Source organism: Herpailurus yagouaroundi, unplaced genomic scaffold (assembly GCF_014898765.1).
Source record: "Herpailurus yagouaroundi ecotype Mexico unplaced genomic scaffold, PumYag 159, whole genome shotgun sequence".
In the NCBI taxonomy this organism is placed as follows: Eukaryota; Metazoa; Chordata; class Mammalia; order Carnivora; family Felidae; genus Herpailurus; species Herpailurus yagouaroundi.
The window spans coordinates 5,238,428-5,256,511 of NW_024412400.1; the positions used below are offsets into that span (position 1 = coordinate 5,238,428).

Here is an 18,084-nt window from a genome sequence, read left to right on the forward strand (position 1 = left end):
GTACTTACATTTTGTTCCAACGTGGTTATATCCTGTTCTGCTTTTGAAAGCTTAAATTTGTATTCACTAATTTGTCTATTGGCATCTCCTAGAACAGAAGAAGAGAATGAATCCTCTCCCGGAGGGAGTGAAGGTGTGACCCATGAGGCGCTGACACCCGCTGCAGCCCGGGAGAGGACGATGCGGTCTCCAAGACAGACACGGATGCCCGCAGGGCAGCCACAGCATCTCCAGCGCCTTGGGCCCTAGAACGAGTCTCCTGCGAGAAGCTCCGGCACCGATCCAAGCCTCCCTTGGACCGGGGAGAAGAAAATGTACCCTTCGCCCCACGATGTGCGTAGGCTGAACACGGAGCAAGGAGCCCTGTCCGTGCCTCAGTGGCCCTGCTGACCCCCGTCCAGGAGCCTCCAGTTTCCTGTACCTTCCCGCCTCCCGGGTTCCCTCCTGCTGCCACACCTCGGGTGCCCCGCTCTCCCACCGCTGACTGAAGTCCCCAGCAACCTCCGTCATGACTCTCCTTAGTCAACTGTGACTTCTTCCCTGTCGCTTTGATTTACACTGTCTTTTCTAACACTAACCATGCCTCTGAACGCGGGCCCTGGCTCCGCCTCCCTCGGTCTATCTGCGTCTTGCCGAGGGCTCTGTGCGTGTGCTTAATAAACATTTGCTGAAAGAAATGCTTTTCAATAACATGTGGGTAATGTGATGGGTCGACTTCTAAATCACTACTTGTACTTCTGACCTAAGCAGCGCATCATTTAAAACGCGAAGTTTAGAAATTCCCTCCAGCAAACCAAATTTAACAAAAATCACTCGCCGAGGACCGAGCGATCTTTGTAACACGTCTCCTCTAGAGAAACGCCATCCCCGGGCCGGCGGCCTGCTCGCAACCCCCCACCTAGAACACAGCCTCCCTGCCCGTGGCGCCGGCCCGGCCCCGGGACCTACTCTGCATGTCGATGAACTGCAGGTCTGAACCGTTGTGCAGCCCCGCCAGGTCGGCCGCCGTGCTCTCGCTGCGGGAGCACCTCTGCCGCTCTTCCTCCAGCTGCAGCTTCAGCCTCCGGATCTGCGGCGGAAGGAGGGGTCCGTCACAAGATGCGAAGGACACCGCGGGCCCTCACCGGCCACACGGGTCGTGCACCCAGAACCGGAGTGCCCACCGCGGGGGCCACGCTGCCAGAGGCGCTGGCGACAAGCTGTAAAGCAGCGTCAGAAGGAGCCCGCCCCAGGACCAGGTGTGCCGATGGCAGCAGCCCCATCGTGCGTAGGCGGCTGCAACAGGTCTTTTCGGTGTTCTTCACTGCTTTCATCAAATTGCTTTTTTGTTTTTAACTCTTATTTATCTCGAGAGACAGTGAGAGCGAGTGAGTGCGCGCACAAGCGGGGGAGGGCCAGAGAGAACCCCAAGCGGCTTCTGCGCTCTGTGCTACGCCCAACGCGGGGCTTGATCTCACAGACCGGGAGATCATGACCGGAGCTGAAATCAAGAGTTGGGCGCCCAACCAACTGAGCCACCCAGGCACCCCTAAAATTCCATTTTTAATAAAATTCCAAGGGGAGTTAGATGCTTTTGCTTTGTCTTAGAATTAGGTTACATATTCTACGTTAAGTATTCAGAAAACTTAAATATTAAAACTTAAGTTCATATTAAATATTAAAATTGAGAAGTACATTTAATTAATATATTAAATTAGGTATTCCATATTACCATTAAAACTTAAATATTGGCTTAAATATATTAGTATGCAAAAATAACTGCAAATCTGTTTTTGAGTTGGCTACATAGTTGATCTACCTTACTGTGCCCAAAATAAAGGATGCTTATAGTCACTTATTCGTAATAGCTCCACACTGGAAATAACCCAAATGTGACAGGAGGATTAACTAACTGTGGCACATCTAGACAGTGGAATTACTACCCAGCAAGGAGGGAGAGCGGAGTGTGCTGTGTGGAAGATGCCACACAAAAGAAGAGTGAGTAGGTACATAGTGTAGAATTCTAATTCTATAAAACTCCAGAAAATGCAGACTAATCCCCAGTGATAGACAGCAGCCCAGTGGTTGCCTGGAGAGTTAGGGAGAGGGAGGCTCAGGAAGGAAGGTTCACCAAGGGACACAGAAACTTGAGCGTTACAAATATTTCCACCATGTTGACTGTGGTCGTGGTGTCACCGGTATCGTTAAGGGTTGAGTAGTGTCCTTGCAAAATTCATACGAAGTTCTAACTCCCGGTACCTCAGAATGTGAACTTACTTGGAAGTGGGAGTCCCTGAAGATGCACTTAGTTAAGTTGAGATGAGGTCATGCCGGAATAGAGTGGGCCCACAATCCAGTACTACTGGTGTCCTTACAAAAAGAATGCCATAAGAAGAGAGACAGACAGAGGGAAGACGCTGTGAAGACACACAGAAGGCCGTGTACGGGCCACGGAATGCCAAAGTCTGCCGGCAAACCACCAGGAGCCAGAAGAGAAGTGTGGAACAGACTGCCCTTAGAAGCCTCAGAAGGAACCAGCCCGGCTACTGCTGCCTCACCTGGGGCATTTTCTAATCTCCAAAACTGTGTAGACAAGAAATTTCTGTGGCTCTGAGCCAGCCAGTTCGTGGTACTTTGTTATGGCAGCCGCGGAAACGAAGACGGTAGCTACCTTTCTTTTTACCCTTTACGCCCAGGCCGCTTATTGCGTACCAGTTATACCTTCGTAAAGCTGTAGGCTGCTCTAAATTGGCAAAGTGAAGAAACTAAAAAATCCAACAAAAAGGAACTCTGGGTTGGAAAAAGACAAGGCCCGGTGGAGACAGGAGCCCCGCACATGGGGAACAAGGAGATGAGGCGAATGGACACGTACCCCATGCTCAGGCCTCCGGTGCAGCCTCAGTTCCCAGAATGCTGATGGCGAGGCTGGTACCCGCACACGGGGGACCCGGGCACGTCTCCCTAAAAGACCATCTGCCTAGTCTAAAGTCAAGACCACCATACCCGAACGAAACACCCTGCCACATCAACTTCACCAAGACACTGACCTACGCTTAAAGCTTCCCACTGGCATTTTAGCTCTCCCTGAAACGTAAGGCCGAATGACACACATAAAAAAGCATCTGTTTGGAAATGAACTATGCAGACAGAAGAAATCAGAAAACAAAGCAATGAGCTATCAGGATAAGTGAAAATAACTGCATCCTGGAAATGACTGCAGAAACCGAAACCCAACAGAAGTATTCAAAGATAAAGTTAAGAACGTTTTTTAAAAAGTAGAGCAAAAGAGGGGTGCCTGGGTAGCTCAGTCAGGTAAGCATCCGACTCGATTTCAGCTCAGGTCATGATCTCATGGTTTGTGGGTTCGAGCCCTGTGTTGTGCTCCTCGCTGACAGTGTGGGGACTACTTGGGTTTCTCTCTCTTTCCCTCACTCTCTGCCCCTCCCCCACTTATGCACTTGCTCTCTTGCGCTCTCTCAAATTAAGTAAATCAACTTAAAAAAAAAAAAAGCGAAAGAGATCAAAAGGGATGGGGAAACCAGAGAAACAAAAAGGTTAAAACACTGGTCCCAGGGGTCTGTTGCCCCCTCCCCCAGAAATCAGAGCCATGGTTCCCCAAATGCCTATTACTCTTATCAGCAGAGGCCTGGGGAGCACCACAGCTCAGAACTACGATGGGGAGCTGCCTCTGGGACCAAGATGTGAGTCTCCCCGGGCCTCCTTCACCATTCATCATCAAGGGTCAAGGGTGAACGCGATGATCAGGGGTCCAGGTGGAAGAGAAGGCTTCCCTCGCTGTGACCCCATCAACAGTGGCCAGGGGAATCCTCGAGGACCAAGTACGCCACTCCCCCAATGGGGAAAGGGCGAGCTCTGCACTGGGAGGAAAGCCATGCTTCCCAGACACTTCCACCCTTTCAACACAGACGGTCGCCATCACCGTCTGCCTTGAGTGAACCGGGACTAGTCTTTCGTTATCCCCATCATCGTCACGTCCATCTCAAGAACAGTCATCCTCCTTCTACGCTCTTTCCTAAAGGGCTCTGTACAACTCCTCCTCACCCTTCCCAAAGCCTGGAACTCTGGGTTACCATTTCCCCCTCATCCTCAGTCTCTTCTCGGAGCCGTCTCCTCACCTAGTGCACTAGCAGAAAAACGCTCTCCCCTGAGAAGCTCCCTCTGCAGCCCTCTGGCCTTCTGGAGATTGCTTCCACAGTCCTCCTGCCACCGAGCCTGAGAACAGAACACATGACCTGCTTTCTGTGCTGTGTCCCAACTATTCTCCCTCGGTGCTCCCCAAAACTCCTCTTTTCTGGCCTCTTCCCCTCTAATTCCACACACCTGCCACCCCTCCTCACTGCCGTTGCCCCGCTCCTGCTTTGCCATTTAGCTCCTGAACCTCACTCCCTCGAGAACAGCCTTGGCAATTTCAAGATACATGTAAGTAGAGGAGTGCTCTACAGCTGGTGTCAGTTTCTCGAAATCCTCCTCTCCAAGGATCCTGCCATCTATTCCTTCTTGCGCTCACCACTCTCTCGCGGTCACATACTAGATCTCCTGCATAAGTCAGTCCCGTTCCCTTCCTTCGAACCTCTGCTGCCGATCCTTCCCGCTCCCTCTCTCAGGACCCCGAATCCCCAAAGCCACCAATCCCACCGGCACCTCCCATCTTCTTCCCACTGGGTCCTCACATCTGCCCCGGATCACCCGTTGGCGTCATTACCCACCTAATCTCTGGGGCCACGGTTTTCCGCCCTCACCTCCTCCGCCCAGTTACGCTCCCTGGTAAAATCCAACTCCAGCCACCCACACCGGCACCTGTGCCACTCAATGTGACTGCAGACACACACGCGGCAGGCGTGCTCACACAAACCTCTGACATCCCGGGTAACCGACATGCCCGTTATGTGTGCCGTTTACGGTCTGCTCTTCTTCCACAAGAATGTAAGGGCTACTCGTGCAGGAATTCTTTAACTGCTGTGTTCACTGAGATATTTGGCATAGACAGTGCGCTCTCTTTAAACATTTGAAAAGTCTGAATAGGAGTCAGTCATTCTAGGAGAAGAGAAGATGGGAAGGGAGCAGATCAGTCAAGAAATTTCCCCAGGACTGAAGGACAGGAATCCCTACAACTGACGGGGGCCCATACCACGCACGACAACTCCAAACCACATCACTGTGAAACTTCCAAACCCTAAGGGAAAAGTGTGATATAAACAGCCAGAGAGGGTTCTACAGAAGGAGTCACATACAGAAGATGAAAAATCAGAATGCCCTTGAAATCTTTAACAGCCACACCGGAAGCCAGAGAACAATGAAGCAACTTCTTAAAAAAAAAAGAAGGAAAATGACTGTCATGAAGAATTCTACACCTGAACTGTTAATCAAAGTGAGAGAGTAAAATGAAAACATTATCAGGCCTCCAAAGGTAAGAAAACTTTACAGCCCATATACACCTTTCTCAGGAAGTTACTGGAGGACAGACCAAAAAGAGAACGAATAAAAAAGGAGGAAGTCATGAGGCCTTGCAAAAGGGAATCCAACCTGAGCCACAGCAGAGGAAAGCCTAGGTGGCAACGAAGGGCAGTCCGGCTCCGCACGGAGGGAGCAGGCCATTAAGTTCCCAGGGGCACAGGTCGTGCTCCAAGAATCAAGGAGTGGAACTGAGGGGTGCCTGGGTGGCTCAGTCAGTTAAGTGTCTGACTTCGCCTCAGGTCATGATCTCGTGGTTCGTGAGTTCGAGCCCCACGTCAGGCTCTGTGCTGACGGCTCGGAGCCTGGAACCTGCTTCGGATTCTGTGTCTCCCTCTCTCTCTCTGCCCCTCCCATGCTCATGCTCTGTCTCTCTCTCTCAAAAATAAGTAAACATTTAAAAAAAAAAAAAAAAAAAGAAGTGGAATTGAGAGAATACACGGTGGATCTGAAAACGCTAACAGCAGATTTCACTACCGTTGCAGACTCTGTAGCCAAACTGGTCATAAATACACAGGAAACCAAGCAAAGGAAAAGCAAAGGCATGCTATGAACTCTGGGGGAGCCGGAGCCTCGAAGGAGAGGGAAGGCACCCCTGGAATGTGGCCGGGCTCCAACGGCGAGCGGCGCTCGCAAGTCCTGATAAAACGCGCGGGCCGGGCGTGCCGTTCCTTCCGGAGGAGGATGGGGGCACAGGACAGAAGGCCAGATGGGAGCTTCTACAGAGGGAGGCCAACAGAGAATGCCCAGAAGCAACTGAGCGTGTGGGACGGAGATGCACAAGAGCAGTACGCATCGAAAGACTCTGCCAGACCAGGTGGGCACGGTCAGGGGTGAGGGTGGGGAGGCAGGGCAGGGAGCTCCTGTCTTCACTACAAGCTCCGTGAAACTATTTAACTCCTTCGACTCCATGTCCTGTAAGTTTTTTTAAAAGAACAGGAAACAACAGAGAGACAAAATGGGCATCATCTTTTTACCCTTCAAATGTTGCTTGCGTACTGATGTTTGAAGTAAGCATCCTTCTTTCTTGTGTACATTTTAATTCGCTAACGTTTTACCCTGTGATTTAGTCCATTACGACCAACATTACCTTCCAATGAGAAGAATGCCTTTACCTGTGATAGTAGCTCTTCCTTTTCTCCAGCAAGTTTTCGTAGCCTGACGTCTAAAAAAATTGGAAAAGGCTGTAAACCAAATTTGTAATGATACAGTACTGGAACAATTAAAAATAATTCTTGAAATTCAAAAACAACAAACATTATCTGATAAACAGCTCACAGCTTTCTATTGAAGAGCTTCGAAGGAAATGCTTCAGTTAATGGTATTAAGGAAAAGTACTTAAATATTCACATATTTCCACATAGCTGATAGTCATCAAGGCACTAAACACGACATTTGCTCCCAAGGGCAGTGATTTTCCATTTAAAGACAAACCAAAGTACAAAGATCACTTCCTTGTTTCAAAACGTGCAAGCTTTCGCCGTAGGCAGACGACTCGAGCTGCCGGGGTGTTCTCGCAGGCTTGATGAAGCCTCACAGGAGCAAACATGATGTTGGGGGAGAGGGGGCCTGGGCGGGGAGGCTGGACAGGGGAAGCAGGAACTCAGTGCCGAAGAAGCCAAAGGCCCACGCGGGCCAGTGGGGGCACACGGGGACCAACCCTGAGCCGAAGGCAGTCAAGGGCTAATCCGAGGCACGGCAGCTGGATCGCCGGGGCCCGCTCCCGGCCCGAGAGGAAGACGGCTGCTTCCCCGGCATGCATCGAAACTGGATCCTGGGCGCCTGGGTGGCTCTGGCGATTAAGCGTCCAGCTTCGGCTCAGGTCACGACCTCGAGGCTCGTGAGGTCAAGCCCAAGCCCCGCGTCGGGCTCTGTGCTGACAGCTCGGAGCCTGGAGCCTGCTTTGGATTCTGGGTCTCCCTCTCTCTCTCTCTCTGCCCCCCACACTGTTCGTGCTCTGTCTTTCCCTCAAAAACATTTAAAAAACAATTAAAAAAGAAAACAACTGGATCTTGGACTGAGGGAGGACCACAGATGAGTAAAAGCAGCAGCCGACATCAAGCCAGCACCTCCCACAACCAACCGGGGTCGCAGCTAAGTGCAAGTGCTGGTTTCCTCAGCACCTTTCAGATCAACAGAGGACACCCTGAGCTGCTGCCCCCAGCCACACATTCAACGCATTCTCTAGAGCGGCTCCCACTGCCTCGCCCGCATCTGCTGTATCAAAGTGCTCTGTTTCTGCAATTCTGTGCATCAGAGAATGTGCTTACTAACTCTAAAAATGTTCCACTCCTCTGGGAAACCTACAATATCTATGAAAACGAAAAAAGATTTTTTTAAACAAAAAAGTGAGCTGATGATAGAGTTTCTGCCCTTTTCCTTCCTCTAGAGCAGGATCTTAGTGGAGCCAATGGATGCACACCCGTGTGGTTTCCTGGGAGAGGTGTTCGGAAAGTCTCGAGGGCTTAAATTTAAGAGCCTTAGATGTCAAGAGGCTCAGAGGCCCTGCTCTGGAAAGAACACTCCTGTAAGACCTGTCTTCTTGGTCATCTGCGGTGGCAAAGAGCTGCAGAACCAGATTCTCTAGGAAGAAGAAACAAAACATATTGGGAGCCGCCTACCAGCCCCCTGGTTCCCTGGGGTGCCTGTGCTGGATTATCTCCTCCAGGAAGATTTGTATTTAGGTGAAAAAGCAATGTGTATACACCAACAGTGCCTCTCCCCAGGGGCCTTACAATGACCCAGATGCTGGTTTCCCAAGGTCAAGGATGCCTGGAGACAACGTGCCCAGATTTCTTCCTGTTAAGGATTTAGATACACCTCAGATGGCCCTTGTGTCGTTTTTGTTTTCCAAGATGGGACATGAATAAGCCGGAAGTCTTACGAGGACATTAAATCCCAGTCGACACAGCAGCGGCCGGTGCCTTACCTAGCGGACCTTCTCCTGCAGACTCCAAGACCTGAGCAGCCTCCTGGGACACCACAGTGATGGCTCCAACCACCGGTTCATGATGGACGTCACCATTGGGGGTGCCATCAGGGATTATAACTAAGCCATGCTTCTGTGGAGAAGGCAAAACCCACCGTCACAAAACACAGCTCACGCAGAGGCGGTGCGTCCTGTGACAGACAGGACGTGTGCCACAGGTGAGAACTAGTTACATGGAGCAGAGCTCTGCGGAAGAAGTGGCTTACTCCTGTCTACCGTGCACTGAAGAATGAGCACTGGTTTGTCTTTGGGCTAGGAAAGATAACCAGATGAGAGGGAAGAATAAAGCAGCGAGGGACTTAACTCCGGGCCAAAGCTAACGTACCTCTCCTGTCTTCACCGTCTCCTTCGGGTCAGCCAGCTGCTCTCTGAGCGCATCTCGCTCATTCCTAAGGCGGGCAATGTATTCTCTCTGTTTCTCTAGGGCCTGGTTTTAGACAGGGTGGCAAGGGAAAGAATGGCACAGAAAAAGAGCGAGTGAAAGAGGGAGCAGAGAGCACCTAATTCACATAAACACAGATAAGGGCATAAAGGACGAGGGAGCAGTAAAAGCTTGGAAACCGGCAGTTAGGTAGACACGGGAGGAAATACCAGGTCTTGGGGACACACGTCTCCACAGGAGAGTTTTAACAGAAACTGGTTAATCGTGCATAAATTCGCCAAAGCATGCTTATCCCATCAGGCAGGAGAGCTGATCTTTCTTTCCCAGTCGATGAAAAGGAAAAAAAAAAACAAAAACAAAAAACAAAAAAAACCAAAAACCAGGAAAAGGAAGATGAAGACAGCAATAATATTAAAAGGAAGTTTTCCTCACTGATCTCCTTACTACATTTTCATCTGGTGACCAATACAAACAAATACATCTCACGTTTAACTAAAATACTTCATTCAAGAACACAGTGAGGTTTAATTCAAAAAATTCATTTAATTTAAACTTTTTTTAAGTCAGAAAATTTCAATGGCCCTGGAAGAAAAAACACCAGTATGCACAAGGTATTTTAATCCAATACTGGCCGTAGTGATTGTTCTCTAAGCAGTGTGGCAAAATATTCCTCAAACACCACCTAATTCAAAATAGCTAACCTCCAAAGGGATCCCCAAGGACCTGTTTTTTGTTAATTTACTTAAATACAATTAAGAATCATCTGGTGTTCTGATAACGCCTTTCTGAATGTGAAAACCGAAACTAAAATACTGACAAAACCAAAGGAGCCCGTGTACGGAGCGCAGCAGAATAAGGGTTTGGGGATCAGGCTTTTGAGTGGTGGCAGGTGACTTACCTACGCCTCAGACTCCCCATCTGAAAAGCAGAAGCCCCACCCCAGGTACACGGTGTGGGCACTGCTGCAGCACCAGAGCCCCAGGGAAAGCTCCGGAAAAGCCGCCCCCCGCCCGCCGTTTGCACCTGGGGCCCCCCCCCCCCACTGCCTGGACCTCACAACCGTCGGAGCTGAGGAGCCGAGGGTGGCGGTGGGAGAAGCGGGCATGCGAGCGGGAGAAGCAGGTGACAAACCAAACCTGCCCGAGGTAATGAAATAACCCAGACTTCAAAACGTACCCCAGGCAAGCAGTCTATGCGGACAGCTGACGGGTGACTATGTTTAAAAAGCCTCTCTATATACGTGTTCGTAGATTTAATATTTTCTACCCACAACCCCATTAATCCAAGAAATTAAACTACAACAGGTAACCCTGCTCTCTCGGTTTAGTGGGCTAGAAATGAGCCAACTGCTTCATTACTGACTGGGGAACAGGTGGACGATGTTCTAAATCCTTATAAATCCTACTGTGCACCCAAACTGGCAGTCAGTAAATAAGGGATGCTAGCAATGACCTCTGTGCAGCTCCAACTATACAGCAGGCGCTGCTACAAAGACATAAGATCCGCCTAATATGTTTACATATATAATCTCTCCCTTATATATCCTGTACTTGTGTTATCCCCATTTCACAGATGAGAAAATTGAGGCCCAGAGAGGTTATGCTTTTCTTGCCCAAAGTCCCAGTAAGTGCCAATGCCAGTTCTTTTCAGTTCCAAAGCCTTGGCATACTTTTTCTATATCACAGCCCTAAAAAAGCCACAATTACGTTTCCTTACTGTCGTCTCAATGTTGCTGGAAAAGCAGTGTATAAGGGCAAGTCCTACTCCTTGCTCACCCAAACTGCAACGTCAAGATCTCATTTCTTTTCAACAATTTACATTCACACCATATGGTGTGTCTTAAGTCTGCCTGTACGTTGATACTTTGAGTTGCTAGCATCGTGAGGCATTTACCCTGACCCTCCACGCTAATACTACCATGCCATTCCATTAATGACAAGTATCACATCAGGACAAAAAAGCACAAGCAATACTTTCCCATCTGTTGACAGACACCCGGACCTCCGCTGGGTTAGAATCTGTGGGTTATTGGTATCTGCGTGCACAGTTACGCGTGCATCAGCACACACAGCTGGGTCAGTGATCACGGCCACGACATGCTCCACAGAAATACCACCACTGAACATACACGGTCTCTCAGGAACAGACCAATTTGAAACTGGACATTCTAGCAAATGCTGGTACATGCCATTCGCTCCTCTTTCTACGTCTTCTGGCAATGGACAGCTTTACTTTTGGACTTTTTAAACTTCGTCTTCCCATAATTATGGACGGGAAAATAAAATACATCCTATAAGTTCTCCCACTTCACCACAAAGTTTGGAGACTACCAAAATACCTTATAATTGGAACAAATGTACTCACGCCGGATCTGAAATCCTCTGTAGTACCTGACCATAAAACCACTACCCTGTGTTTGCATTCAGTAATAGCTCATACAGATTTTTTTCTTAGGGTAAAAAGTACATGCTTGCGGAGATCTAAAGAATTCTTTACCCCTGACCTAACCTCAAATTCTAGTGTCAAGAAGTCTGGAAGATACGTATAACAGGCTGCACTTTTGGGCAACAGGTTAACTCTCCATATAATTGCACAGGGGCAGAAATGTCTTTCGTCAGAATGGGAGTGAGTCTCACACTGGGCTATCTAGATCGAAAAGTCCTTTGGATGCATTTCTACATGTAGCCACCTGGCACTTAGAGCTGCTTTCGGGCTGTGTGCATGACTACAAGGATCAATGAAGGAAGAACTAAAGAGAACCAAACTGTAGCATGAAAATAATGGCCATGTTCCTTTATTAAGTTACTAACTTGAAATCTTGAAAATGAAGCTAGAGGCAAGTGGTGCATTAGGGAGTCACTGACTGTCGAAAACGTGTCTTGGGTAAGTCATGGGAGGACCACATCAGGATGGCTATCGGAAAAACGGAAAACAGGTGTTGGTAATGGAACCCCTACGCAGTGCTTGATGGGAATGTGAAATGGGGCAGTGGCTGTGGAATACAGTGTGGTTGGTCCCCAAAAAACTTAAACACACCATCGCCATATTATGCAGCAATTCCACTCCTGGGTATACAGCCGAAGAAATGAAAGCGGGGTCACAAAGAGGTATTTGCCAACTCATGTTCACAGCAGCATTATTCACAACAGCCAAAAGGTGGAAGCCAACCACGGGTCTGTCCACCAACAGACGAGTGGATGAACAAAACGTGGTGCATCCTGACAACGAAATATTTCTCATTTGGTCTTAAAAAGGAAGGGCATTCTGACACCTGCCCCACCACAGAGAAGCCTTGAGGACCCGATGGGAAGTGAAATAAGGCAGTCACAGAAGGACAAAGGCCGTCTGATTCCGTCTGATAATTACGTGAGGTGCCTAGAGCAGTAAGTCCGTAGAGACGGAGCGTGGAATGGTGGTTGCCAGGGGCTGGGGAGGAGTGGGGGGGGGGGGGGAGTTGGCGTTTAACGGGCACAGTTTCAGTTGCGCAGGGCGAAGGAGCCCTGGAGACGGACCGTGGTGACGGTAGCACAACACTGTGGATGTACTCAGGACCACCGAACTCGACGCCGAAAACTGGTTCAAGTGGTAAGCTGTACATTATTTGTACTTTACCATAATTTAGAAACTTTCCAAAAGAGTCAAAGGAGGGACCAACTACTAATACATGCAACTTGGGTGAATCTCAAGGGAACTGTGCTGAGGGAAAAACATAACCCCAAAGCGTTAAATACTGTATGATTCCATTTCTGTGATAGGGCTCATAATGGCCAAATCACAGAAATGAGAACAGATTGGCGACTGCCAGGGCTCGGCAAGGAGTAAGGGAGGTGGTGGACAAGGCCACGAAAGGGCAACTGGAGGGATCCTTCGTGGTGATGAGGATGTTCTGTGCTTTGCCTACATCAAGGTCAATATCCTGGCTGTGGCACTTTGTAAGACGTGACCTTAGGGGATAAGTGGATGAAGGGCATACGGGATCTCTCTGTATTACTTCTCACAATTGCATGTGAAGCTACAATTAGCTCAAAACAATTCTTTAAGTGTAACTTAAAAAACAAAAAAGCCAAAGGAACACATTATTATACACCACACAGAAATAAGATAGCCACTTAGTCATTCAGTAATGCCAGGAAAACTTAAAAGTCAAAAAATTTGTGTCTCAACTATCAGCACATCTTTTTGGCAGAAAAAAAAATTTGTTTTATTTTGAATAGCTGTTTTATTGGACTGTGTGGGTTGGGGTTTTCCTATGGCTGATCCAAAATAATCAGTTTAAATACTAAGATAATTACACAAAATGGAAATCATGGACCTACAGATCTGTGCTAAAGAAAATCACGGAAGGTCCTAAAAGAAGACCATTCTGGATAGTGACCAGACTTCAACCAAACTTTCAAACTACTGCTTAGTGCCACACATTTTTCACATCTCATTTTAAATTCCCCAAGTAAAAATTTCAAGGAGATCAGCAGATGACAATCAAAATTTCCAAACTCTTAACTGTTGTTAATTTATATTCCAGAAGGCTCTTCTAACCTGGGGTGGAATTTTAGAAACTCCATTATTTAAATATTAGAAATTCTAAAAAGGTAGCTTTATTTCTTTAAAACTTTTGGTCTACCAAACTCTTACGAAGTGACTTTGTTTCCCACGTGTTCATTCCTAAGAGGACAGGTCCCTGCAGGGATGAGAAGCACCCGAGAGCCCTCCCAACAATGAAGGACATGGACCCAGAGGGCTTCTCATCCTGGGTCCACGCAGGCGCTCTTGGGGGTCTGTGCCAACCTCCCCCCACGGCCTCGGGACAGGGGCTCCCTCTGTCTGCTGCCTCCCCCGCAGCCCCGTCCTGACGAGGAAAGCGCTGCTCTGGCAGCGTGGCTGCGTGGAACCCCCGCCGCACGACCCGGAGTCCACGCCAGGAGACGGGGCACGTGTCAAAGGGGTGACACGGGACGAACTGGGGGGCGTTTTTCCAGCCTCCTGTGTGCCTGGAATCTACCTGAAGGCCTTAGGGAAAAAGCACTGAGGACTTGCCTCGTCGGGGCCCCTGCTTCGGGGAGTCCTGGGGTCATAATTAGAGATGACGTCACAGTTTGGCAGCCCTGGCCAATCTCACATTCCTATCCACTTCCGTAACGATGGTGATGTTAATCTCCCCCTATTTTATTCACCAGGGATTTATGGGATACTAATTACTTGTCCTCTACCCCCCACTCACTGTTCTCTCGCTTCTCATCCAAAATTCTTGCAATGTAAGGATATCAAGTTACCCACAGAGTTTGAATTAAACGCCTGTGGCTGCTTCTGGATAAGAATCCTGGGGAAATAAACTTCCCTAGAAAGTTCCTACTTGTAGGTTTCAGAATCCCACAGTCAGCTAGAAAGAAGAGTTCCTTCCAGGCACGGTATCAGGTTTACCCCTGGAAGTTTTGTTCTTCTTCTGCTTTTACTCACATTTCCGTGCATAAATGCTCAAAGATAACCCAAAGGACGGATTTTTAGGAACCTCTAGGTTAAATTCTATTGGTCTGTTCCTCATCAATGAGCTTCAGACCAAAGCCCAATGTCATGTCGTACCCTAATGTTTTTATCTTTCCAAAGAAGTGTCTCCTGGAGGTCAAACACCTCTTTTGTCATGGTGTCTATTTTCTGCTGCATTCGTTGATTCTCCTGCAGAGGAAGAGGGGAGAGAAGTAATAAAAAAGCAGAAAGAAAAATGGAGGGGGTCAGAGGGAGGCAAACAGAACAGAAATAAAGCTGGTAAGGAAACTTTAAAAAGGGAGAAAGAAAGTCTGCGATCAACAGGAAAAGCCAGAGTTGCTTGCTAAAGGGCAAGATGACATCCCGTGTCTCGGCGACACGACTCCCCCTGGCTTGCCACAAGGAAACCGGGAGTAGCTGTTGCAACCACAGCTATGGGGCAGCAGGCCAGGCGGGGCTTCTGTGCGCACGCGGCCCCACGTGTGCTCCTCTGGTAACTGACTCTCCCCAACATGGAACGACTGACGTTTCTAGAGAGGGAGACGCAGATTTGCTTATGGACAAATGATCCTTATCACCGAGAACAAGCAGTGGTTTTAAACTTCCTTTTTTGAAGCACAGCTGAAGAATACAAGGGAGCCGTATCTCAGCTGAATCATTCTGAACTTGTCAGCAGAACCTACGATAGCAAGAGTATCATGAATTGAATAAACAGTCCTATTGGTTTTTAGAAACACTGGAACGCAGTGTCCAGCGATTCCTAAACTGTCCTCCTCAGGCAATGAGGCTCAACGTGTATCCTTTTGTATTTAACACGTTTGCTTTTAAAAATTACTGGCCGGGGGCGCCTGGGTGGCGCAGTCGGTTAAGCGTCCGACTTCAGCCAGGTCACGATCTCGCGGTCCGTGAGTTCGAGCCCCACGTCGGGCTCTGGGCTGATGGCTCAGAGCCTGGAGCCTGTTTCCGATTCTGTGTCTCCCTCTCTCTCTGCCCCTCCCCCGTTCATGCTCTGTCTCTCTCTGTCCCAAAAATAAATAAACGTTGAAAAAAATAAATAAATAAATAAATAAAAATTACTGGCGGGGCGCCTGGGTGGCGCAGTCGGTTGAGCATCCGACTTCAGCTCAGGTCACGATCTCGCGGTCCGTGAGTTCGAGCCCCGCGTCGGGCTCTGGGCTGATGGCTCAGAGCCTGGAGCCTGTTTCCGATTCCGTGTCTCCCTCTCTCTCTGCCCCTCCCCCGTTCATGCTCTGTCTCTCTCTGTCCCAAAAATAAATAAACGTTGAAAAAAAAGAAAAATTAAAAAATCAAAAAAAAATTAAAAAAAAAAATTACTGGCAAATTACCATCTCCTACCTTCTCAATTTACACATTTCTCATCTACTTAACCACGCAAGACCTCAAAGCATTATTTTGTCACATTCAAGGTTTGGCAGTTATACGTAAACATGGGTATTCACATCTGAGAGATGTCAATTCTAAACATAAAAACTCCCAAAACTAAGGTTTTTTTGAAGTTTGTATATCCAGCACCCCCGGCTTTTAGAGAAACCACGGTGACAAGTTACAGGAATCAAGCATTACAATTCCTCTTAAGCACAATCATCAAATTAAAAGCTAGAACAGAATTGGTTAAAAGCTTAACCAATTCTGACTTAAGCTACTGAATTTGAGAGGCAGCTGCCAAAGCAGTTTTACTATTCTTTCCATATCAAAAACGGGAAAAGTATATATCTTAATTAGAAGAAGAAATAACAAGTGGCTGGCATACTGACACAAAAAACACAAAAGGACAAAAAAGGAGAGGAATTCCCATTATTTTTGAACACCAGCAGGATACAAAATTTAGATATTATGCTCCATGCCATAAATGGAAAAACTAGGACAACTAACTTCACATGTCATCTGATATTTTCAAAGGGTTGTCTGTGTCCGTGTTTAGATTCACAAACTCCACCTGCTTTCGGCAGGCTACATTCACTTCTTCTCAAGGATGAAGAGGAGTGACACAGATCCACAGACAAAAAAGCAGGCATTCCTTTTCCTCTATGAACTGGTTTCTTAACTGACTTACAGGCTGAGGGATTAGGTGAGGCGGGTCCATGGGGGAAAAGAAACAGAGGGGGCAGGGCGGGTGCTGAGCGACAGGAAGGTGGACAGGCACCAGTGTGGCACAGGAGGCACGTCCCGGGGATCCTCGAGAGCTGGCCTTCCTGAAATCGCCCTCGTGGCATCAGGCGCACGCGAGACACCTCTGATACCCACACCGAGCCAGCGGGCGGGACCCCTGCCCAGACGCTTACCAAACACGACAGCCGCGAGCGGGAAAACCACATTCACGGGAAATCAGGGATGCTCACAGGGGAGAGATGAGGAGCGCTCTCGGATTCCCCCTGGGGGACCCCCGCTGCTGCCACCCCGGGCTCCTCCCCGAGCACAGCCTCTGCGCTGCCGAGCTCCACCCTCCTGCGGGGAAGGCGTCACGGCGACTCGGCCTTGTCGTCTGGCTGCCTCGGCGAAGACCAAACGCCTCACTCCCCAAGGCTCCCGTCTCGACACACAGCACCCACCACATGCCAAAGAATGATGGTGCTCCTGCTTTTTCCTTTTGCTCGCTTTCTAAGATAACTTTAGCAAAGAATGTGCTGAGGAATAAAAGACAATTACAGAAGCTTCTGCTGGCAAGACCGGTAGCGTCAACTTTTTAAGCCTGACTCGATGTGTCACGTGTGTGAAACTTTAGGGTGAGGAAGAGACCAGGAAACTGTGGCATCTTAACTCCCTTCCCTCCCAGCGCACACCCCCTCGTCCCACCCAATGCTTCGTTTCCAAAATCAAGTGTTGCCACAGGGCCCGCACCTACCTCGATGAGCTCATCTCTCTGCCGAAGGCCTTCTTTAAGCTCATCCATCTTATGCTGCAGCACGCTGCACATGTGTTTCTGCCTTTCCAACTCCTGTCAATACACAAGTGACACGGTTTGCACAGAGAATGGCGCACAAGACACTGGACCGTCTACGCCAGAGTAACAGGCAACGCGTGACCTCCAGAAACACACCCGGACTTCCCACGCACAGCAACTTAGAAAAATGCCGAATTCTAGGGAAAGGCTCAGAAAATTAACATTTTTCATCTCCTAGGAGATGAAAACCCTGACTAATCAATGGCAAAATTACTAAGAACTATGAGATGACTTAATAAAGTAACAGGTCATATAATTAACATAGAAAACTCAATAATCTTCATAAACATAATCTAGAGAGAAAATACAATAAACACACGATCACAACACAAAATTTTTAAACATACATGTGTAAACATATAGGAAATACCCAAAGATCAATATGGGGAAAATTATATACAATGTTCCTGAGGGCGCCTGGGTGGTTCAGTCGGTTAAGTACTGATTTCAGCTCAGGTCATGATCTCACGGTTCATGGGATCAAGCCCCATGTCTGGCTCTGCACCGACAGTATGGAGCCTGCTTGGGATTCTCCCTCTCCCTCTCCCCCTGCCCCTCACCCACACTCTCCCTCTCTGTCTCTGTCTCTGCCTCTGTCTCTCTCTCTCTCTCTCAAAATAAACAAACGCTAAGAAATATATATTCCTGAAAGACAAGTAGGACTAAACAAACAGAAAAGTATACCATCTTCCTGGATGAAAAGACTCAGTATCAGGGCACCTGGGTGGCTCGGTCGGTTAGGCGTCCGACTTCAGCTCAGGTCATGCTCTCACGGTTTGTGGGTTTGAACCCTGAATCGGGCTCTGTGCTGACAGCTCA

General features: G+C 48.5%; 2 protein-coding genes across 26 annotated transcripts in view; one reads left to right on the top strand and one right to left on the bottom strand.

Moving 5' to 3' along the window:
* MLH1 (mutL homolog 1) overlaps positions 1–697 on the top strand; it is a 48,565-nt gene extending 47,868 nt beyond the window's left edge. For 3 of the 4 annotated variants that reach the window (XR_005791914.1, XR_005791915.1, XR_005791916.1), the window contains one exon: positions 93–697. The gene's annotated coding sequence lies outside the window, so the exon portion shown is untranslated. The remainder of the gene's footprint in view (positions 1–92) is intronic. The other variant, XR_005791917.1, reaches the window with a different exon arrangement.
* The window catches only part of LRRFIP2 (LRR binding FLII interacting protein 2), a 105,714-nt gene that overhangs the window by 1,957 nt on the left and 85,673 nt on the right, over positions 1–18,084 (bottom strand). For 10 of the 22 annotated variants that reach the window (XM_040479741.1, XM_040479739.1, XM_040479734.1 and 7 more), the window contains 7 exons: positions 17,167–17,259; positions 14,400–14,492; positions 8,766–8,867; positions 8,381–8,513; positions 6,567–6,616; positions 949–1,069; positions 9–88 (listed from right to left, as the gene is read on the bottom strand). In XM_040479741.1, the coding sequence (XP_040335675.1) occupies positions 9–88; positions 949–1,069; positions 6,567–6,616; positions 8,381–8,513; positions 8,766–8,867; positions 14,400–14,492; positions 17,167–17,259 (672 nt within the window). The remainder of the gene's footprint in view (positions 1–8; positions 89–948; positions 1,070–6,566; positions 6,617–8,380; positions 8,514–8,765; positions 8,868–14,399; positions 14,493–17,166; positions 17,260–18,084) is intronic. The other 12 variants (XM_040479747.1, XM_040479742.1, XM_040479753.1 and 9 more) reach the window with 3 other exon arrangements.